Raw genomic sequence first — 24,849 nt, forward strand, 5'->3', positions numbered from 1 at the left:
CGGGAAAAACCAGCAGCAGGAGGCTGCAGCCGGGGATCCTTGGGAACGTTCCCCGGCATCTGGGGGATGGGGGGGAGGAGGAGAAAGTGTTGGCCTTTGAAAGGGAGGGGAGGTCGGCTGCAGTCGGGGCTTGGTGAGAGAGGCCATCGGTCTTCAAGGGGGTGAGGGAGGAGGGTAGGGTTAGCTATTGTGGCAAGAGGGAGAGAGAGGCCATGAATGGCAGAGAGGAGGCCAAAGACTTCTTTGAGGGGCCAGGGGGAGCATTCCTGCTTCTCCTAGCCCGCAGGGAATGCTGTAAAAGGCACTTATATTGTGGAGCTGGCAGCTACCGCCTCCCTTTCAATGCCGGGTTTCCCACCCCCTGGGAAACCTGTTTATCAACAGTAAAATTTAAATTGGGCTCCCAATTGCACTGAGAGCCCGATTTTAAATATGGGCTTCCACGGCAGGACATTCGTTCACATTGAAACCCACTGCCGTAAAATCGGCAAAGGATGCGTACCCGGTGGGTTGGGGCCGCTTTCCCCGTTTTTTTTTCTTCATTTTTAACCCTTCATTGTGGGGTGGGGCTGGGAGGTACATTTTATTATCAAGGCCATAGAAACTCTTATGGAAACATCTTCTGGAAACGAGGAAACATTTTTTTACAAAGAGAGTTGTTACGATCTGGAATGCACTGCCTGAAAGGGTGGTGGAAGCAGATTCAATAATGACTTTCAAAAGGGAATTGGATAAATACTTGAAGGGAAAAATTTGCAGGGGAATGGGACTAATTGGATAGCTCTTTCAAAGAGCTGGCACAGACACAGTGGTGCAAATGCCCCCCTCCTGTGCTGTAACATACATATGATATTAAGAATAACCTTTGGGATGAAGGAGGCCTAGCGATGTAAAGCGTTATGTAACTTTCATGTGGGATTATGGTAATAGTTGGAAATCTCTCCATTCAGAGGTAAAGAGGAGCTCAGGAGTATGCTATATCTGCTTCATTTTACAATAGTATGTATGTATTTAGATCTGTGATGGAAGAAGAATTTGCATTTTATACAGTGCCTTTCACAACATCAGGATGTTCCAAAGCGCTTCACAGCTAATTTTTTTTTAAAGTGTAATCAGTGTTGTATGTAGGCAAAGCACGGGTGGCTAATTTGCACCATCAAGGTCTCAGTCGATAGTGAGGTAAATGACCAGTTCATCAATTTTTGGAGGTGTTGATTGAGGGATAATTATTGGCCAGGACACCAAGAGAATTCCCTTGCTCTTCCTTGAGCAGTGTCATGGGATCGTTTTATGTCCACCTGTACAGGCAGTCTCCTGGAATACGGCATCTCTGACAATGCAGCATTCCTTCAGTACTGCACTGAAGCGTCAACCTAGACTATGTGCTCAAGTCCTTTGAGTGGGGCTTGAAATCATGAGCTTTTGACTCAGGCGAGAGTATTACTGCTGAGCTGAAGCTGATATTAAATAAAATGTTATTAAAAATGCTAGTGTATGAGTGATTTCTTGGTTTGGCAAGTCAATTATCACTGTGGAGCCAAGCTCTTTTTTTAAAAAAAGGATTGTTTTAGAATTGCAGTTTTCTAGTTTATAACTTGTCTGTAATTATACTTTTAGGCAGTGGCACTTTACGTGTTACATTAACAAAGATTGTGTCTACTGTTTGTTTTTGTTCTAGATCCAAAAGCAGAAACTAGATTGTACATTACAGTGAATGGCTTTGAATTTCATGTTTACAATCGTTATGACCTGTATGCACATTTACAAGAACTGTTTGGATTGGAACCAACAATCATTCCTAAAAGGGAAAATATAAAGATCAAGAAAAACCGGGAGAAAGCAAAGTCTAAACTTGAAAGGTATGGAAACTAGGCTTAATGTATTTGCCAGCTCCGTACTGGTGCTTTTACATTTGGCAGTTATGTAGCTCGAGCTACTGGAGGGTGAGGTTCCTAAACCAGATCCCTATGTTTACGCTGCTGTAATCAGCTCCCTTATACTAATTACTAAAACAAAAATGTGGGTCTGCAGTTCTACAATGTAAACAGCTTACGATAATGCACAAGCATCAGTCCCCTGTGATCTGAACTACAGAAGTGCCTTAAGGTTTACTTGGGAAACATTTGAATATGTTTAAGTTGTGTTGCTTACTATGGTATGTGAAGGGGAGGGGGAGAATCTATGGGCAAACCCATATCCAATTGCTTTATGCGTTGGTGCTCCAAAGCACTAATGCATTATGTTATGAATTGTTTTTAATATATCTTAGCTCCTTCAGAAAGATACTAATATTGAATGTTTCTTTTCCAGTCAGAAACATTTGATACCTTTTCTTTCCATTTAAATCATTATATTTTCCTCTCTTTTCCTTCCCTCTCGGGTTTTTATTGAGAAACTTGTGAAGGGTCAAGGCATGTATTGCAGGCACCATCTGGGTTGAAAGAATAGGAGAGAAGACTTGATAAATCGCATAATAATAAATAGGTGGCTTAAAGTTTGAGTTGTAAAGGCTAATAGATTATAGGAGGAAGGGAAAACTGAGGGAGTTAAAGAATTCCACAAATTTTGAGGTATTGGGAAAGAATGGGTTAGATAGGAAAATTTCCTATCAGACCTGATTTCAGTTGAGGAGCAGGAAGGGTGTATAGTGCAACATATTTGGGGCTTAGGAGGAACAAGAGTGCACAGTTCAGAGGAACCAAGGGTATAATAGAACAGTGAAATCTGTACAAAGGGACACCTTTTTTAAAAAAGTCACACATTGACCGTCCCAAATAATGTACTGCACATACAATGTCCATTTTGAAAATAGGAACACCTGCAAATAAAGGACATCGGATGTAAGTCCCTTAGGTGTTCCGAATTTACAGGTTTCACCAGCAATTAAAAAGGAGAGACTTAAAAAATAATATGGGGTGTGAGAAAATTCAGAGGTCACAGCCCTTGAGGATAATGGGGGGGGGGAGGGATGCCATCAGAACCACTGGCCTTACTGGAGCCCAAAGAGGAGATGATCCAACAGAAGTGGTTGGGGGGATAAAATTCAAGTCAGTCATAGAGATTGAACAGAATGGAGCAATGGAGGGACATTCTTTGCCAGTATTGTCAAAATTAGATTTAGAGGAAAAAGGTGAGCCAAGAGGTCAGTTTCTAACTCTCCTAAAGAAAAAACTGAGCCGTGGACCACTGAGCTGGGAGGGAGTACAGGTAATTTGCTTTATGACTATTTCCAATGCCTTTTTTTAACCCAGATGCTGAGAAATGCATCAGAATGGTATGGGTCTCTTGCTTGAGGAACATAGAAAACTATCTTCCCTGTGCTCAGTGCTTGACGCTAAGTTTTTGATAGCATGTTGTCGACTTTACACATTTCTTTTTGTATTCACGCTTTTCAGGTGGAATTTTTAAACCTTGATCTTATTCTAGAGGCTAATTGCTACATATATTTTAGTGCATAGAGAGATAACCCAAAATGATTCTTTAAAAGGATTATATGAAATTAAAGATACAAAGAATGTATTTACATAAAATCTTATCATGTCCTCAGGATTTTTAATCCTAATAGTTGCAACTCTGCTGGAAGAAGTATTAATCAGGAAATAGTCGGGGCATGTAATAAGGGAACAGCTATAATTATGGGGGATTTTAACTATCATATTAACTGGACAAATCAAATTGGGCAGGGCAGCCTTGAGGAAGAGTTTATTGAGTGTATTAGGGATGGATTTCTTGAGCAGTATGTAACTGATCCTACAAGGGGGCAAGCAACCTTGGACCTGGTCCTGTGTAATGAGCCAGGATTAATTAATAATGTCCTAGTTAAGGATCCCCTTGGAATGAGTGACCATAACATGGTTACATTCCATCTCCAATTAGAGGGTGAGAAGGTTGGTTCTCAAACAAGCATACTGAACTTGAATAAAGGAGACTATGATGGTATGAGGGCGGAATTGATTAAAGTGGACTGGGAAAATAGATTAAAGGGTAAGACGGTACATGAGCAGTGGTGTTCATTTAAGGAGTTATTTTACAACTTTCAAAAAATATATATTCCACTGAGGAAAAAAGGGTGTAAAAGAAATGACAGCCATCCGTGGCTAAGTAAAGAAATTAAGGATAGTATCCGACTAAAAACAAGGACATATAAGGTAGCCAAACTTAGTGGGAGGTTAGAAGATTGGGAAGTCTTCAAAAGACAGCAAAAAGTAACTAAAGGATTGATTAAGAAAGGGAAGATAGATTATGAAAGTAAATTAGCAAAAAATATAAAAACAGATAGCAAGAGTTTCTATTGTTATATAGAAAGAAAAAGGGTGGCTAAGGCAAACGTAGGTCCCTTAGAGGATGAGACCGGGAAATTAATGGTGGGAAACATGGAGGTGGCAAAAATGCTGAACAAATATTTTGTTTCAGTCTTTACGGTAGAGGACACTAAGAATATCCCAACACTGGACAAACAGGGGGCTCGAGGGGGAGAGGAGCTAAATACGATTAAAATCACTAAGGAATTGGTACTCAGTAAAATAATGGGACTCAAGGCGGATAAATCCCCTGGACCTGATGGCTTACATCCTAGGGTCTTGAGGGAAGTGGCAGTAGGGATTGTGGATGCTTTGGTAATAATTTTCCAAAATTCTCTGGACTCGTCAAAGGTCCCGGCAGATTGGAAAACTGCTAATGTAACACCCTTATTTAAAAAGGGTAGTAGGCAGAAGGCTGGAAATTATAGACCAGTTAGCCAAACATCTGTGGTGGGTAAAATTTTGGAATCTATTATTAAGGAGACAGTAACGGAACATTTAGATAAGCATAATTTAATAGGACAAAGTCAGCATGGCTTTATGAAGGGGAAGTCATGTCTGACAAATTTGCTTGAGTTCTTTTGAGGATATAACGTACAGGGTGGCTAAAGGGGAACCAGTGGACGTATTGTATTTAGACTTCCAGAAGGCATTCGACAAGGTGCCACATAAAAGATTATTGCTCAAGATAAAGAATCACTGGATTGGGGGTAATATTCTGGCATGGGTGGAGGATTGGTTATCTAACAGGAAGCAGAGAGTTGGGATAAATGGTTCATTCTCGGACTGGCAACCAGTAGCCAGTGGTGTTCCGCAGGGGTCGGTGCTGGGTCCCCAACTCTTTACGATCTATATTAACGATTTGGAGGAGGGGACCGAGTGTAACGTATCAAAGTTTGCAGATGATACAAAGATGGGAGGGAAAGTAGAGAGTGAGGAGGACATAAAAAACCTACAAGGGGATATAGACAGGCTGGGTGAGTGGGTGGAGATTTGGCAGATGCAATACAATATTGGAAAATGTGAGGTTATGCACTTTGGCAGGAAAAATCAAAGAGCAAGTTATTATCTTAATGGCGAGAAACTGGAAAGTACTGCAGTACAAAGGGATCTGGGGGTCCGAGTGCAAGAAAATCAAAAAGTTAGTATGCAGGTGCAGCAGGTGATCGAGAAGGCCAACGGAATGTTGGCTTTTATTGCTAGGGGGATAGAATATAAAAACAGGGAGGTATTGCTGCAGTTATATAAGGTATTGGTGAGACCGCACCTGGAATACTGCATACAGTTTTGGTGTCCATACTTAAGAAAAGACATACTTGCTCTCGAGGCAGTACAGAGAAGGTTCACTCGGCTAATCCCGAGGATGAGGGTGCGGACATATGAGGAGAGGTTGAGTAGATTGGGACTCTACTCATTGGAGTTCAGAAGAATGAGAGGCAATCTTATTGAAACATATAAGATTGTGAAGGGGCTTGATCGGGTGGATGCGTTAAGGATGTTCCCAAGGATGGGTGAAACTAGAACTAGGGGGCATAATCTTAGAATAAGGGGCTGCTCTTTCAAAACTGAGATGAGGAGAAACTTCTTCACTCAGAGGGTAGTAGGTCTGTGGAATTTGCTGCCCAAGGAAGCTGTGGAAGCTACATCATTAAATAAATTTAAAACAGAAATAGACAGTTTCCTAGAAGTAAAGGGAATTAGGGGTTACGGGGAGCGGACAGGAAATTGGACATGAAGCTGAGTTCGGATCGGTCAAGGCCCTTTGGGTGGCGGAGCGGGCCCAGGGGCTGAGTGGTCGGGTCCTGCTCCTACTTCTTGTGTTCTTTAGATTTGAGGTTAGGATCAGATCAGCCATGATCTTATTGAATGGCGGAGCAGGCTCGAGGGGCCGATTGGCCTACTCCTGCTCCTATTTCTTATGTTGTTATGTTCTTATTTTTCCAAAGGGCTTTACGGGCAATGGATTACTTATGAACTGCCTATTAGGTAGACAAATGCGATAGGCAATATGCGCACAGCAAGGACCTACAAACAATGAATTAATGGTCGTGCTGGTTGAGGGAGGAATGTTGGCTCGGACACTGGGAGAACTCTGGTTTTCTTCAAGTAGTATTATGGGATCTTTTACATCCATCTCAGCAGCAAAATACATTTAAGGTTAACATTTAATCTGAAAGAAATTGCAACACTCCCTCAAGTATTGCACTGGATGTCAGCCGAGGTTATCTGCTCAATTCCATTGTAGGGTTGGAACCCACACCCTGTGCCTCGAGACATGAATGCTACCTACTTGGTTAAGGTTGGGTTCTGTTGTTATTAAAGAAAATTTATCAGTTTGAAATGAATTGTAACTAAATCCAAGAATAAGAATAGACATCTACAACAACAACTTGCATTTATATAGCATCTTCAACAGAGTAAAATATCTCAAGGCACTTCACAGGAGTGTTATCAAACAAAATTTGACACCGAACCACATAAGGAGATATTACAACAGGCTTGGTCATGGAGGTTGGGTTTAAGGAGCATCTTAAAGGAGGAGAGAGACGAGGAGAGGTTTAGGGAGGGAATTCGAGGTAGGGCCTAGGCAGCTGAAGGCATGGTCGCCAATGGTGGAACGATTAAAATTGGGGACGTGCAAGAGGCAAGAATTGGAGGAGCGCAGAGATCTCGGATGGCTGTAGGGCTGGAGGAGGTTACAGAGATGGGGAGGAGCGAGGCCATGGAGGGATTTGAAAACAAGGATGAGAATTTTAAAATCGAGGCTTGCCGGCTTGGGAACCAATGTCGGTCAGCGAGCACAGGGGTGATGGGTGAATGGGACTTGGTGCAAGTTAGGATATGGGCAAGCAGCGTTTTGGATGAGCTGAAGTTTATGGAGGGTGGAAGCTGGGAGGCTGGCCAGGAAAGCATTAAATAGTCAAGTATAGAGATAACAAAGGCATATATGAGGGTTTCAGCAGCCGATGAGCTGAGGCAGGGGTGGAGCGGATATGTGGTCGGAAGCTCATCTCTGTCAAATAGGACGCCAAGATTGCAAACGGTCTGGTTCAGCCTCAGACAGTGGCCAGGGAGAGGGATGGAGTTGGTGGCTGGGGAACAGAATGGCTTCAGTGTTCCCAGTATTTAGTTGGAGGATATTTTTGTTCATCCAGTGCTCGATGTAGGATAAGCAGTGTGACAAATCAGAGACAGTGGAGGAGTTGAGAGAGATGGTGGTAAGGTGGAGCTGGGTGTTGTCAGTGTACATGTGGAACTTGACGTGTTTTCGGATGATGTCGCCAAGGGGCAGCAAATAGATGAGAAATAGGAGGAGGCCAAGGATGGATCCTTGGGGGACTTCAGAGGTAACGGAGCAGGAAGAGAAGCCATTGCAGGTGATTCTCTGGCTACAACAGGATAGATAAGAATGGAACCAAGTGAGCCTCAACACTTTTCCAGTGATGTCTTTGCCCTTGCATGTCAGCAGTTGGAAAATACCATCAAGATGCTAGGCAAAAGTAATTTTGTGTACCAATCGTGCCAGCAGTTTCCTTTTAAATGCAGGGTTTTGTAACCGTGAAATAACCAAGATTACCAAAAATTCACAAAAGGCATTTCCCTTTGAAACTGATCTCAAGTTCCATTTGGCTCCTTCAGCATATGCTTTAGCTGATGAGCATTTTGTTCTAGATTAAAACTGTTTTATTTGAAGCCACTCACACAACATTCTAGCCTCATTGTACACAAATCTCTGAATACTCTGTTGTTAGCTTTAATGAAACTGTAGTCACTTATTTGTTGTCCTCCAAATTGTGCTGTATGCTGTCCTTTACTTGATTGCAAATCTCCTACTTCAAACTTAATGGCACTCTGATTCTTCCTGAAACCTGGAATTTATGAACCCATTCATGGAACGTTAACTTGTTCAGACACAGCAGTGGGTTTTACAGTAATATTACTTTTGTAACTAATGTAGTTATGACTGTTGGGAGTGATAATGACAGGTGAGCTGCGTACATACATAGTCATAGTAGCCTGTACTTTTACAATGTTACATGCAGTAGCTCTGGTATTAGAGCTGAAATTGCAGAGTGGGATAATAGTACATACTGCATTGTTCAATGCATAACTATGCTCATGGGAGTGACTGCAAAGATACATGCCTATATTTGCATATACATAGTGCTATTAACCTTGCTGTGTGCAGTGACCCCAATACTGACTGAAGAAAGAATGCTGCTTTGTGCTAACCACGTGATTGATAAATTTTCACTTATTATTGTAAAAAATACCTTTTTGGTTAGTGAGGGCATTGCTGCAGGAGTTCCTCAGGGCAATGTCCTAGGCCCAACCATCTTCAGCTGCTTCATCAATGACCTTCCCTCCATCATAACGTCAGAAATGGGGATGTTCGCTGATGATTGCACAGTGTTCATTTCCATTTGCAACCCCTCAAATAATGAAGCAGTCCGAGCCCGCATGCAGCAAGACCTGACAACATCCAGGCTTGGGCTAATAAGTGGCAAGTAACATTAGTGCCAGGCAATGACCATCTCCAACAAAAGAGAGTCTAACCACCTCCCCATGACATTTAACGGCATTACCATTGCCGAATCGTCCACCATCAACATCCTGGGGGTCACCATTGACCAGAAACTTCACTGGACCAGCCGTATAAATACTGTGGCTACAAGAGCAGATCAGAGGCTGGGTGTTCTGTGGCGAGTGACTCGCCTCCTGACTCACCAAAGCCTTTCCACCATCTACAAGGCACAAGTCAGGAGTGTGATGGAATACACTCCACTTGCCTGGATGAGTGCAGCTCCAACAACACTCAAGAAGCTCGACATCATCCAGGACAAAGCAGCCCGCTTGATTGGCACCCCATCCACCACCCTAAACATTCACTCCCTTCACCACCGGCGCACAGTGGCTGCAGTGTGTACCATCCACAGGATTCACTGCAGCAACTCACCAAGGCTTCTTCGACAGCACCTCCCAAACCCGCAACCTCTATCACCTAGAAGGACAAGAGCAGCAGGCACATGGGAACAACGCCACCTGCACGTTCCCCTCCAAGTCACACACCATCCCGACTTGGAAATATATCGCCGTTCCTTCATCGTCGCTGGGTCAAAATCCTGGAACTCCCTTCCTAACAGCACTGTGGGAGAACTGTCACCACACGGACTGCAGCGGTTCAAGAAGGCGGCTCACCACCACCTTCTCGAGGACAATTAGGGATGGGCAATAAATGCCGGCCTCGCCAGCGACGCCCATATCCCATGTACGAATAAAAACAAAGGTATAATTGTATATGGGACCTTATATTTCAAATTTTGATGGAAGTGAAGTCATTTATTAGCCTCTTCTGCCATTTAATTAGATCATGGCTGATCTGCACCTCAACTCCATTTACCTGCCTTTGTTTCAAATCCCTTGATACGCTTACCTAACGAGCATCTATCGATCTCGGTCTTAAATTTCAGTTGACCCAGAATCCACAGTCTTCCTGATTTCACTCCTTAATGGCCTGTCTCTAATTTTAAGATTATACCCTCTTGTTATGGATTCCCCCACCAGAGGAAATAGTTTCTCTGTATCTATCCTATCGAATGCCTTGATCATTTTAAAAACCTTGGTTGGATCACCCTCAACCTCTCAACTCAAGGAAATGCAAGTCAAATTTATGCAGCCTCGGCTCATAATTTAACCCTTTAAGGTCTGGTATAATTCTAGTGAATCTGCACTGTATCCCTTCCACAGCCGGTCTACATTTCCTGAGGTTTGGTGCCCAAAACTGAATTCACTATTCCAGATGGGGCTTAACCAAGGCTTAGCGCAACTGAAGCATAATTTCCTAGCTTTTAGTGATTTTGTATACATGGACACCTAAATCCCTTTGGTCCTCCACACCTCCTAGTCCCTCACTATTAAAAATATTTCAATTTGTCTTGGATCCAAAGGGAATGACCTTGCACTTCCCCACATTGAACTCCCATCTGACTACTGGCTCAGTCTGTTAATGTTGCTTTGTTACTTCATCCTCCCATTCACACAACTTATTGTACCCCCTAACTTAGTGTCATCAGCAAACTGGGATATACAACTTTCTATTCCTTCATCCATGTCATTAATATATATGGTGAAAAGCTGAGGCCCCAGTACAGATCTCTGGGGAACACAACTTGTCACATCCCACCAATCAGAAAACAAGCATGTTATCCAACTCTCTGCCTCCTACCTTACTAACCATGTCCAATTCCGTGCATGATCATTTTTGCTAATAATCTTGTGTGCAGAACCTTATCAAATGCCTTCTGTAAGTCCGTATCGACATTATTTATAGACACCCCCCTATCCACCATGCTGGTGACCTTAAAAAAAAAACCAACTAGATTAGTCACATGCCTTACTCGTCACAAATCCATGCTGACTCTCTGATCAACTGATACCTGTCTAAGTGGTCAGTCACTCTGTCTCCGATGATAGATTCCAATAACTTCCCCACGATTGATGTTAAAGTGATAAGACTCTAGTTACCTGGTTTCACACTCCCTCCCTCCCTCAAACAATGGAATGGTATTTGCAATTTTCCAAACAATTCCTGAACCTAGAGAGCTTTGGAAAATTATGACTAATGCATTTGCAATTTGTCTTTTGCGTCAATTATCTAAGTATTCTTTGAGTACTTTCTTTTGAGATATTCAGTCAGAGGTTGTGCATGTCTAATATTTTCACAGCATTAAAACTGAAACACAAGACCCCTCATCATCCTGGCGATCGCTCATTCCAGTCATTAAAGTTGATATCAATACAGTAAGTAAACTTTGTTTTATTTTCAATTCCAAGAATTTCTTTGCAGCATTCAGTTGAGGAGAACTAAGACTGATATTTCATGTTACTGTGTAATAATTTGTTGCATTATGGTTGCTGCAAAAGTGAAATTCTGCTGTTGAAGTTTTGCTTCTGTAATTGCCTGTGACTCAGACTTGATTTAGCATTTTCTTGTTTCATTATTTATTCTTGGACTGTCCAAGCAAACAATGTTTACACCAACGCAAACAGCTGGTTTCAGTGCAAGTTTAAATATTGCTCTCTTTTTTTGGGACCAGGAGCAGATAGTCACTGTGGACTAGGAGGCCTTTGAAGTTTGCTATATGGTATAATTTCTTAACAGATGTGCTTGAACATTTTCTTTTTTTAGTTGTCCGTTCTGTTAATGAAATTTTTTTTGTGTGTAGTCATTTTTGGCTTTTTTGAACAGTGTACCAATTAACAATTGAATTTTGGCAAAGATGAAAGAGAATGTATACTTTTATTCACCTGTGTTCAAATGCTAATCATTATAAAGCTAATAGTTTTTCTTAGATGTTCTTTTTCTCGCCATAATGCTGCTTTAAACAATTTATCATGTTCCTATACAGGAACATTTAAATGTCTAAATATTAAAATCAGATGCTAAATCATTTTTGAACATGGCAAAAAATTACAACCAAGTTTAAAATTATAGCTACAGTCAATTGTGTTGTTTGCTAGTTGTAAATCATCAACTGTTAAATATTCTTTTGTAGAATTTTAATCCAGTACTTTATTAAATCATTCACCATATAATGGAAAGTAATCACAAATGTTGTGCCCATTTTTTACATTTTAAAGTGTACAGTAATAAATGCTTATGGTTATGCCACAAGCTTTGGAATTGGATTACAGCCTTTAAAGGGAAGAATAACTCTGAGTTTATTATCGGTGTCAGCTGCAGCATACCATGTACTCTTGTTTAAGTTTTATTTTTTGAAAATGTAATTTTCAGAGCTTCTCTGTACAAAGCTATTTGTTGAAATACTGTGTAGACACTTGAATGATATGATGCAGCACACTACCTCTACAGCATTGGGGCCTATGATTATGGATTTTAGAGACTGATTACAGACCAGGTTCCATATAAACAGGGAAAACTTACCAAATACAAATACCCATAAAGGTTACCTTTCCCTTTAACTGTCTTGTATTGTTTTTTATAATGTATGCTGACAATTTTAAAGCTTATTATTGTTGCTTGAGAAAGTTTGGTCGCTTTGTTTTCTTGTATGGTGTTTTATGTTGCATGTGTTTCAGTGTGGTACAGAAAGCACTGATAACTTCATTAGTTCAGTTTTACTAATGAAATATTTTGTTACTAGGGTCGTTTGGCATTTGGGAACCGCTTTTTGCCTCAGACGCTCAGCATAAATTTTGATGATGCTTTCCTGACCTACACAACAAAACCACCTTCTAGCCATCTTGATCAATTTATGCACATTGTGAAGGGAAAATTGGAAAATGTTAGAGTCATGCTAGTTCCTAGTCCGAGACATGTTTGCCTGCAAAATGATGAGTATGAAGAATTTCTGTTTTGTAGTAATAAAGATATATTAAATGCAATATATTATATAGATAGTACTCCCTTGTATTATGAATGTTTATCTGTAAAGGGCTGAGTTTTCTTCCAATTTTATAATTCTCAAAATATTCGGATATTATCACTTGTTACATATGCAAATATTTGTATTATGCCTGCAATCGTGCATAAAACACGGACTACCAAATGTTACAGGAATAAATTCAATGTTCTACAGGATATCAACCTGTTATATCTGAAGCAGTAGACTAATGCTATGAAGTATATTACACGGATATGGTTGCTTAAGATATACAAGAATCTAATCAGTGTTTCTTAGTCATATCACATTTATATTGGGTGTTTGTTTTAGCTCAAGTGTTCATTAATAATGCATTTAATTATTTTGAATCCTTTTCTAATCTCTCAACAATCCATTGTTTCTGGTATAGAGCATACATACTACTTCGACTAAAAGCAGCAATAATGAGTATGTTTGAGAGCATGATGCTGTTGCCCAGAGCATGTCAGAAACTGATAGAAAATGTATAGTTTTCTGAATTTCTCTTTCATCCTAGATTTTATAAAGTGAGAAGCTGAATTAATTTGTCAGTTTGTATTGGTCAGGCCATATCCTGTTTGATGCTCTAGAGCTGGTGGTTACAGAGAACTAGGAAGTAGTTTTTTTTTTGTGGAGAGCTGTCCTCTCATGTGACTCATGATGTACTGCTCCAGTGACATTAATGGGAACAATGGGTTGAGGACAAGACTTCTGATTCATAGGGCCCGATATTAGGAGGGAGGCGGGTTGCCAGCGGTGGATCGACTGGGCGTGTGGGTAACCCACCCAGTAAAATCGATGGGTTCCCCACGCGATCGTAAGTAAATTGAAGCCACTTACCTTGGCTTCCGGGCTTTGTACTGGAAAGTTGCGTGGTGGGCGGACTGCGTACCCGCATCATAGGCTGTCAGCTGGAGGAGCCCTATTTAAAGGGGCAGTCCTCCACTGACTGGTGCTGCAGAAAGGAGCCAAAACTATAGCATGGAGCAGCCCGGGGGAAGGCTGCTCCCAGGTTTAATGATGCCTCAATCCAGGTCCTACTGGATGGGGTGTGGAGGAGGGGGAGGACAGAGATCTTCTCCCCGGCGGATGGGAGGAAGTGGCCTGCCTCTGCCAGCACGAAGGCAGAGGCAGGGCACCAACATATCACGCACCTGCATACAATGCAGGAGGCGCTTCAGTGACCTAAGTAGGTCAGCCGAATTGCGTACACTTACTCATTCTCCTACACTCCGTCTGCCGCATCACTGGCCCCACCCCACATCTCCTTCTGCACTGGCAACACTACTCTATCTCATCACTCCTCACACTCACTCAAAGCTCATCCTCATCTTAGCTGCACGTACTCACTTCGCCAGTACTCATCCCACCACTACCACTCAACCCAATCCTCATGCAGTCTCATGGCTCTATCTCATACTCACCCTCTGATGCATCTCTTTTTCATGGTCAGCCTCACCCATATGTGTAGTAGGAAGCGTAAGGCAAACGTGTCGTGAGCATGAATGGGATGCACAAGGGTGTTTGAGGGTTTGTCATGGTTTTTACTTATATTTGATTTCTGATCACTCCCATTACATATTATATTGTCACCACTACTGCCACGTCTTGGCCATTCTTGACTGGCTTATGCTATAATGCCCTTTCATGAGGTTCTCCATGAAGACCCTCGATGCCAACCATTGGGTCACCCTACAGTGGGCGTATTTGTAGTTGCATGACTACTTTGTGCAGGTACCTGTTGTGCAGCACTGTGTTGTGTAGCTCCATGTGGCGGAGGTGGACGGCAAGCCTGGAGAGGCTGTAATGTTGCTCGTCCTCCAGTGGAGTGATGAATGCAGCAATGGACCCACCCATTCTGACGGTGTGAGTGTGAGGGGGTCCTCAAAGTAGGTATATGTGTTTGGACAGCAGAGTCTAGGGTATGATTTAATAATCTGGAGTGTGGAGACAACGGTATAGCAGGCAAAACTTTGTCTGAGGTGACAGAGTGCCCTGCTGCAATGAATGAGGGTTTACCCCGCACCTGTTAAATGGACCTTTGCAGCTGCCACTGGCTGCTGGCTGCAACACGTCTGTTTAAACAGGGAGTGTTTCCCCCAGCATGGGAAACACGATCTGGATAGTGCAAAATCCGAATCCTCCTAAAATCTCCAACTAATGAGGTCTGTAAACGACCTCAAGTACCCAGATGATGATCTTAAGTGGGATCCCGCCGGTTTTGATTGCCGGTGGGAGTCTCGCATGCGGGGGCTGCGCGTGCACCGATTCGCGTAATTGGGGAACACGCAAGTGGGCGGGTTGGAGCCGGGCTCCGGACCTACTCCGGGAATCCCCAATTTTAGGACCCCCCCCACCCCGCCATGAATGCACCTGCTCGGCCATCCGAAAATTGACCCCATAATGTCAGTGGATAAGAACTTCATGTAAGATGGGAGAGCGCTCTACATATAGTGTCTGCTTCTAGGCTGCATCTACATTAGTTATTAAAATTGAGTTTTTATTGATATATTTAGTCTGGCAATATACATAATAAAATATTCTTAAACATATGAGATTTGTATCAGTTATAATGTTCCATTTCTCACCTTAAGAGGAACATATCTGACTCTTAAATCTATGAAAACATCTTTCATTTAATAGCTAAGTAAGTATTTGTTGCTGCAGAATTAATGGGCACACATTATTTTGGTTAGAATTCTCTGTACTACTATAAATGAAATAACTTTAAAAAAAAAATCCATAAACTCGTACTGCACTTAAGTTACAGTAATCTGAAGATAATTGTCCATTCATTTCCACTCAGTTTTTAATAGTCCCCCCGCCCCCCCCCACGCCTATTTAGATGAGCAATATTGGTAGATGCACCAAATATCAGTCCGATAATGCAGTCATATAGAGAGAGAGCAGAAGTGTGTGCAAATGGTGGGGAGTGAAAAGGTTGAGGGATGCATGTACAACAAAAGCATAAGAACTAAACAATAAGGAAAGAGAAAACAATAAAAAGTGCAGATGCAGCTGAAATGAAACTAAAACAGAAAATAGAAACGAAGCATGGTAACTCCACCAATTGCAAGAAGAGGAAAAAATAACAGGTCCTCACCAGATCCTGCCAGAACTGTGGTTTGACAAACGGGTCCCTGACTCAAATGTTAACTTGACCCCTACAGACACTGACAGAGCCTTTCCACATAGCAAACACCCACTGGTGCCAAGAGTATGGATAAGGTTTGAAGTTACTGAAGTCATTGCTGGGACTCAGAGAGCTGCAGTGTGCCCAGCAGAAAGAAGAGGTTCTGTTAAGAACATAATAGGAGTAGGCCATACGGTCCCTCGAGCCTGTTCTGCCATTCAATAAGATCATGGTTGATCCTCTATCTTAACTCCATTTTTCCGCCTTATCCCCAAAGCCTTTGATTCCCTTAGTATCCAAATATCTATCGATCTCAGTCTTGAATATACTCAACGACTGAGCATCCACAGGCCTCTGGGGCAGAGAATTCCAAAGATTCACAGCCCTCTGAGTGAAGAAATTTTTCCTCATCTCGGTCCTAAATGGCCAACCCCTTATCCTGAGACTATGACCTTTAGTTCTAGACTCTCCAGCCAGGTGAAACAGCCTCTCGGCATCTATTCTGTCAAGCCCTCTAAGAATTTCACACATTTCAATGAGATCACCTCTCAACCTTCTCAACACCAGAGAATATAGGCCCATTCTACTCAATCTCTCCTCATAGGACAACCCTCTCATCCCAGGAATCAATCTAGTGAACCTTCGTTGCTTCCCCTCTAAAGCAAGTATATCCTTCCTTAGGTCAGGAGACCAAAACTGTACATAGTACTCCAGTGTGGTCTCACCAGAGCCCTATATAATTGCAGCAAGACTTCCTTATTCTTATACTCCAATCCCCTTGCAGTAAAGGCTAACATACCTTCCTAATTGCTTGTTGTACCTGCATGTTAACTTTCTGTGATTCATGTACAAGGACACCCAAATCCCTCTGACTGCTAACAATCTTAGTCTTTCACCTTTTTAAAAAATGAATTCTGCTTTTCTATTCTTCCTACCAAAGTGGATAATTTCACATTTCCCCACATTACACTCCATCTGCCACCTTCTCGCCCACTCACTTAACCTGTCTCTATCCCTTGGAGCCTATTTGCGTCCTCCTCACAGCTTACATTCCCACTTAGCTTTGTATCGTCAGCAAACTTGGATACATTACACTTGGTCCCCTCATCCAAGTCATTGATATAGGTTATAAACAGCTGAGGCCCAAGCGCTGATCCTTACGGCACCCCACTAGTTATAACCTGCCAACCCGAAAATTACCCGTTTGTTTCTACTCCATATTTTCTGTCCATTAACCAATCCTCAATCCACGCTAATATATTACCCCTAGTCCCATGAGCCCTAATCTTGTTCTTGAAGCTTGCACTGAGCTTCTTTGGAACAATGTAGAACAACAAAAATTGAGAAATCAGAGTGGGAATAGGAACGGGAGATAAAATGGCGAGCCACAGGTCAATCGGGGATACACTATTGGACAGAACAGAGATGTTCAGCAAAACAGTCACCTAATCTGAATTTTCTGTGTTTTATTTAAAAGTTTGCAGTTTGCAGGTTTTCCTCTTTATTTATAAATGTGGCTGTTTGGGAAGTGGAAAAAAAATCACATTTGAGGTTGGGGATTAAGGTACATTGTAGGGGCACCTTAAAAGGATTTCTTCTCTGTAGCGGGTTGTGCTGTATCTGACCTGGGAGTGTTTGGTAATGACTTTGGGTCCCCAAAATGGAAATTTCAACTGTTTAACTTACCAAACCCATAAAGTACATTTCTTTTAAAACTTGTACATGAATTTTATCTTTTTTAATTCATTTTTTTTTCATCATGGTGATGGATAGCCTTGCTAGGAAATGAAACACATCCATTGCCATTGAGTGTTCCTAGGTCTGGGAAGGCCAAAGACAATGGCTTTGGCCCCCGCCACCAACTCCGTTCCCTGGTCACCGTGTTCTGACCTTGCTTAGCTGCAGCTGTTGTAGTTTCATCCCTCTCCCAGACCGTTAGCAACAGTGGCATCCTATTTGACCCTGAGATGAGCTTCCGACCACATGTCCGCTCCATCACCAAGACCTCCTTAACATCACCCATCTCTGCCCCTGCCTCAGCTCATCTGCTGCTGAAACCCTCATCCATGCCTTTGTTACCTCTAGACTTAACTATTCCAATACTCTCCTGGCCGGCCTCCAAACTTCCACCCTCCATAAACTGGAGCTCATCCAAAACTCTGCTGCCCGTATCCTAACTCGCACCAAGTCCTGTTCACCCATTACCCCTGTGCTCATGACCAACATTGGTTCAGAGTCTGACAATGCCTTGATCTTAAAATTCTAATCCTTGTTTTGAAATCCCTCCATGGCCTCCCCCTCCCTATCTCTGTAACCTCCTCCAGCCCTACAATCTTCTGAGATCTCTGCGCATCTCCAATTCTGGCCTCTTGAACATCCCTGATTTTAGTCACTCCACTCTTGGCTGCCAGGCCTTCAGCTGCCTAGGCCCTAAGCTCTGGAATTCCCTCCCTAAACCTCTCCACCTCTCGCTCCTCCTTTTAAGACTCTCCTTAAAACCTACCTATGTGACTAAGCCCTAATATCTCCGTAAGTGGCTTGGTGTCATATTTTGTTTGATAACGTTCCTGTGAAGTGCCTTGTGACATTTTACTATGTTAAAGGCGCTATATAAATTCAAGTTACTGTTGTGTAACAAGAACCAAATGCAATGTAAAATTTCCTTATCCCAGTCCTATGAAAGTTTCTTAATTCCTAATCTCAAAAGATTACCTCATTAAAATGCATTTTTTTTCCAGAACAGCCACTCTTATAGGCTCTCTAGGTAAGATTGAAATTGAGACAGTTTTGTTTGTTGGCTCTTATCCTCCAGGAACTGAATAGATACTGCTGAAATTTATTTTAAGTAGGATCTTTACAGATCACAGAGAGGAAATTTTCCACCCCTCAATTTGGACTGGATTTGAACGCAGGTTCCAGAGGTGAAAGTTTATAATCAGGTTAATCATATATGATTGGAAGGATAAATAATATACTTAGTAATTACTGTACAAAATATAATGCTGCATGTTGTAGTTCATGGGATTTGCTACACAATAATTTGCAACATCATTAATGCAATTTGAGTTTTAATTTTATTTTCCTCCACTCTAGACCACCTCGGTTGATGGGAGAGGGTTTTGTAGTAATGCAATCAAATGATGTTGATATCTACTACTACATGGATGAACCAGGTCTGTTTATATGTATCTCTTGTATTTTGCTTATAGCTATTTTTTTCTTTCATTCTCTGTATGCTTGCTGTATGAAGCTATTTTGGAAGACCATTAAAAATCAGTTGTTTTTTTCTCCAATTTGTTTTCCATTTTCTTCCCCTCCACTTCTGATTCATGCTAGAGTTTGGATTCTGGAGGGCCTCTAGTACCTGACCAAGTCGATATTCTTATTGTCTGAGCCTAGATGTCTGATCCTGCATTCGCATTTTCTAGCAGGGTTCACTTGGTAGTGATCAAGAGCAGGCATCCTGCTGAATTTAGTTTCTTCAACACCACCCCCCACCTCCCCCTGCTCAGAGCTATTGAGGCTTTTTGTATCAACACTACTACTACCTGAATTTCTGAATTTAGAGTTATACAGATCAGAAATGTTCCATCACTGGGAGGTGCATTTACCCACTAAACCTTACTGTTTAAAAATAACAAAAAACCTCTACATGCTCGGATACTTTGGTTTCTCTACAGTTGCTGTTTTGCTTATTAATTCTGAAACTTTTAATTGACATATTTAGTCTGACATTGTACACAAAATATCCTTACTTGTATCCATTATGGCGCAGTAGTTCCATTTTTAGCCTGATGGGGGAACCTACCTGAACATAATATTTATGAAAACATCTATCACTTAATAGCTAAATTAAAAAAAGTGTTGCTACAGAATTAATGATTGTATTTTGGTTAAAATGAAATAATGTCTTAAAAATATAAACAAGGAACTGTTGCTGCATTATTTTACACTTGCAGTAATTATGGAGTTATTTTTTCACTCATTTTCACTCCTTTTCCAGTTTCTTTTCCCCTCATCTTTATCAAGAGAGTTTGGGAAGGCAATCTGCTTTTGTCTGTTATAAAGAGTGTAAAGGATCTGGATTAACAAAATTGGGAGACTTACTCTTTAATTTTCCAAACTGCTTAGATTCTCTCTGTAGCCTAATTTTAAGCGGTTTTTATGCATATGTTGTTTCACAAATCAAAATTTTAACCTATAGCAGTTTATTCAAAAATTAATACTTCTCCCTCTCCACTTTCTTTCAACACTTGTCTTTAATTTACTTCAGCATATGTGCCAGTCCTGTGGGCTAATTTTCTGTTTCATTGAATTAAACTACTGAAAAATGTGCAAGGCTATGGGGAAGGAGCAGGAGAGTGGGACTAATTGGATAGCTCTTTCAAAGAGTCGGCACAAGCATGATGGGCTGAATGGCTTCCTTCTGTGCTGTACAGTTCTATGATAAACCATATATTATTCTGCTGCTTATCTGTTTGCTATTTCAAGACAAGTGTGTGTACAGTTTTAATGATTATTGTGTTGTGTAGGTGTTGTACCAGAAGAAACTGATGAAAATGCTGAAGAGAGTCCAGGCAGTGAAAGTACAAAATTACAAGACTTACCACCATGTTGGGGACTTGACATTGTTTGTGGTAAAGGGACGGATTTCAACTATGGACCGTGGGCAGATAGACAGAGGTAAAAAAAAATACATCATTTGACCATTACACTGACTGTACTCCACTAAGTTCTAAAACAGGGAGTGAAAAACCATTTTGAACATTCTATACCCTGCTACCAAACTTTTTTTATATTCGTTCATGGGATGTGGGCGTTGCTGGCAAGGCCAGCATTTTTTCCCATCCCTAATTGCTCTTGAGAAGGTGGTGGTGAGCCACCTTCTTGAACTGCTGCAGTCTGTGTGGTCAAGATTCTCCCACAGTGCTGTCAGGTAGAGAGTTCCAGGATTTTGACCCAGCGACGACGAAGGAACGGCGATATATTTCCAAGTCGGGATGGTGTGTGACTTGGAGGGGAACGTGCAGGTGATGTTGTTCCCATGTACCTGCTGCTCTTGTCCTTCTAGGTGGTAGAGGTTGCAGGTTTGGGAGGTGCTGTCGAAGAAGCCTTGGTGAATTGCTGCAGTGGATCCTGTGGATGGTACACACTGCAGCCACAGTGCGCCGGTGGTGTAGGGAGTGAATGTTCAGGGTGATGGATGGGGTGCCAATCAAGCGGGCTGCTTTGTCCTGGATGGTGTCGAGCTTCTTGAGTGGTGTTGGAGCTGCACTCATCCAGGCAAGTGGAGAGTATTCCATCACACTCCTGACTTGTGCCTTGTAGATGGTGGAAAGGTCAGGAGGTGAGTCACTTGCCACAGAATACCCAGCCTCTGACCTGCTCTTGTAGCCACAGTATTTATATGGCTGGTCCAGTGAAGTTTCTGGTCAATGGTGACCCCCAGGATGTTGATAGTGAGGGATTCGGCGATGGTAATGCCGTTGAATGTCATGGGGAGATGGTTAGGGAGGTGATTAGCATTGATGCATTTGAGGGGAAGCTGGATGATGAGGGAGAAGGAAATATAAGGATATGCTGATAATGTTAGATGAAGTAGGGTGGGAGGAGGCTCGTGTGGAGCATAAACATCGGTATACACCAGTTGGGCCGAATGGCATGTTTCTGTGCTGTAAAGTCTGTGTAACTCTATGTAGTAATCTTGTGCGAATCAATATACGGAATGTTGATTTTAAGATTTACTTCTTCAAAAAAAAAGTCCCATTCTGTCAATGTGGTGTTAGAATTTGTTGCTAAAAATTTTATTCCATCATTTTCAACAACCTATAATAAATAGTTTCAAATGAAATATTTAGATGTGACAGCATTCAATGATTTTTCAAATTGAATCTGTCCTTATCATTCTTTACATTTTAAGTAAAATAAAATCATAACCAGTTGCACTGTGGTTAAAAGGAAGAAAAATTCCTTATTTTCCCTCCCTCCTCCCAAAAAAAGCTGTGGCTCTGAAAGCCTGCCACCTTTCCTGGGTAGCTGGCATGTGGTAGCGGCAGACAGAGCTAGATATTGGGTAGGTGCCCTATTATGCCAAATCTCCATTGTGTTAGAGCAGCACTAGACTTCGCGGGGGGTGGAGGTTTGGGGGTGGGTGGTTCCAGTGTCTACCTTCTTTGAAAGTAACATCATGATGGAGGTGGGACTAGCTGGACAGCACTTTCAGGAAGGCAAAAGTGGGGCTTACCAGATTCTTTACAGCGATAGGCTTCTGAAAGGAAAACGTTCTTTGTGGAAAAGGGCCAATTTTTATTTATTTCTTTCTTGTAATGAAAATACTGTCACTGTCTCCAGCTTGCCAACAGCACAATTTCCAGCCATCCCCACCCCCCAACCTAACTGATGCTGTAGCTGTGCTGATACTGTCATGAATGCCCATTCACTCAATTTAAATTGGCTGAATCCGAGACTTTCCATGGGTTGAGTGCTGGATGGCTGCAGTGCACGGAAGTCCTGTACCACCAATGGTATGCTGGTGGTTTGGGACATGTGTGCTTTCGGAGCCCACATGTCAAATTCAGCTTTTCTCTGTTACGGATTACGATTAGGCTTGAAGGGTACCACTTTTTAATGGTCTTGCTTTCAAGTAGTGTGATCTATAAAAACAAAGGATGGAGCAGTACAGTTTAATTTTTGTAATTTTCCCCAGTCCACAAGTGCCTCCTTGGTTCAGCCCATGCGTATGTGTACAGGTGTTAATGATGCTTCATGGTTCGCCTTCCAGGAAATGTGTTTGAGCAGAACAGCAAAATTAAGGCATGGCTGGCTGGATTTTACTCTTTTCCCCCCCCCCCCCCACCCCCCCCCCCCCAAGAGTTGGTGCAGATTTTCACTTTTTTTTGGAGATGCTAGATTGTGAATGTTGGTCAAGAGTGGGACTCGAACTTGAATCAAGAGAGTGTTGGCCTAGGATGGTGGAGATAGGGACGTGACAATGCTAGTGTCATGGGGGATGCTGGGAGAACTCTGGGAGGAATAGGAAGGAAGTCTGAATGTGGGTGAACTGGGAAGGTTTGAGGGTGGTGTCTGAGCATTGTAGTTATCTTTCTTGGTATCGAGCTAAGATGCAGGTAAGCAGTGTATGTCAAAATCATTTGCTATGAATTATAGGATATAATCAATGCTTGTGCTGTATTTTTTTTAAAAAAGAAGCAAGGCCAATATTCTGGCTGCCAGGCAGCCAGTTTGATAATCGTGTGTGGGATAAAGCATTATTTCATTTTCCTTTTGGAAACTGGAGAATTCAACTTTTCTGAAGCTTTTGTTGTATGAGTCAGAGCTAAAAATACTCTCTGTTAAAACTAACCTAACACTTAATTTTGCACTTCTGTACTGTGGCCCATGATTTACCCTTACCTAGTAAAGTATTGTGCATGTTTCGAGTTAACTTTGTGAGGAGTTTCTTTTTAAGACAACAAGGTGTTAAAAGTAACATACGTCTTGTATTGTTGCAACGCATCACTTTGTTTAAATGTAATTTTCCATAAAATGAATACAGCACAATATGTACTCCAACCCTGAGGTATCCCACTGACACATCAACTTTTGCAAACCAAAACTTCAAGCTTTAACATTTTGGATTGATTAGTGGAGCTATCTCATTGCAAAGTGCACAGTGTTGATTGCCAGTTTGTAGCATGATGCATTTATTAAGGAGACAGTAGTGGAACATTTGGATAAACATAATTTAATAGGACAAAGACAGCACGGCTTTATGAAGGGAAAGTCATGTCTGACAAATTTGCTTGAGTTCTTTGAGGACATAACGTACAGGGTGGATAAAGGGGAACCAGTGGACGTAGTGTATTTAGACTTCCAGAAGGCATTCGACAAGGTGCCACATAAAAGATTATTGCTCAAGATAAAGAATCACTGGATTGGGGGTAATATTCTGGCATGGGTGGAGGATTGGTTATCTACAGGAAGCAGAGAGTTGGGATAAATGGTTCATTCTCGGACTGGCAACCAGTAGCCAGTGGTGTTCCGCAGGGGTCAGTGCTGGGTCCCCAACTCTTTACAATCTATATTAATGATTTGGAGGAGGGGACCGAGTGTAACATATCAAAGTTTGCAGATGATACAAAGATAGGAGGGAAAGTGGAGAGTGAGGAGGACATAAAAAACCTACAGGGGGATATAGACAGGCTGGGTGAGTGGGTGGAGATTTGGCAGATGCAATACAATATTGGAAAATGTGAGGTTATGCACTTTGGCAGGAAAAATCAGAGAGCAAGTTATTATCTTAATGGCGAGAAACTGGAAAGTACTGCAGTACAAAGGGGGTCCTAGTGCAAGAAAATCAAAAAGTTAGTATGCAGGTGCAGCAGGTGATCAAGAAGGCCAACGGAATGTTGGCTTTTATTGCTAGGGGGATAGAATATAAAAACAGGGAGGTATTGCTGCAGTTATATAAGGTATTGGTGAGACCGCACCTGGAATACTGCATACAGTTTTGGTGTCCATACTTAAGAAAAGACATACTTGCTCTCGAGGCAGTACAAAGAAGGTTCACTCGGTTAATCCCGGGGATGAGGGGGTGGACATATGAGGAGAGGTTGAGTAGATTGGGACTCTACTCATTGGAGTTCAGAAGAATGAGAGGCGATCTTATTGAAACATATAAGATTGTGAAGGGGCTTGATCGGATGGATGCGGTAAGGATGTTCCCAAGGATGGGTGAAACTAGAACTGGGGGCATAATCTGAGAATAAGGGGCTGCTCTTTCAAAACTGAGATGAGGAGAAACTTCTTCACTCAGAGGGTAGTAAGTTTGTGGAATATGCTGCCCCAGGAAGCTGTGGAAGCTACATCATTAAATAAATTTAAAACAGAAATAGACAGTTTCCTAGAAGTAAAGGGAATTAGGGGTTACGGGGAGCGGGCTGGAAATTGGACATGAATTTAGATTTGAGGTTAGGATCAGATCAGCCATGAT

General features: G+C 42.0%; 1 protein-coding gene across 7 annotated transcripts in view; it reads left to right on the forward strand.

The window, feature by feature from the left end:
- The window catches only part of kiaa1109 (KIAA1109 ortholog), a 460,818-nt gene that overhangs the window by 41,128 nt on the left and 394,841 nt on the right, over positions 1 to 24,849 (forward strand). For 6 of the 7 annotated variants that reach the window (XM_067993249.1, XM_067993258.1, XM_067993276.1 and 3 more), the window contains exons 8-12: positions 1,679 to 1,859; positions 11,027 to 11,102; positions 12,467 to 12,660; positions 18,951 to 19,030; positions 20,390 to 20,540. In XM_067993249.1, the coding sequence (XP_067849350.1) occupies positions 1,679 to 1,859; positions 11,027 to 11,102; positions 12,467 to 12,660; positions 18,951 to 19,030; positions 20,390 to 20,540 (682 nt within the window). Of the gene's footprint in view, positions 1 to 1,678; positions 1,860 to 11,026; positions 11,103 to 11,415; positions 11,447 to 12,466; positions 12,661 to 18,950; positions 19,031 to 20,389; positions 20,541 to 24,849 lie in introns of those variants that run through there. The other variant, XM_067993301.1, reaches the window with a different exon arrangement.

The sequence above is a fragment of the Heptranchias perlo genome, chromosome 1 (genome assembly GCF_035084215.1).
Source record: "Heptranchias perlo isolate sHepPer1 chromosome 1, sHepPer1.hap1, whole genome shotgun sequence".
Taxonomy (NCBI): Eukaryota; Metazoa; Chordata; class Chondrichthyes; order Hexanchiformes; family Hexanchidae; genus Heptranchias; species Heptranchias perlo.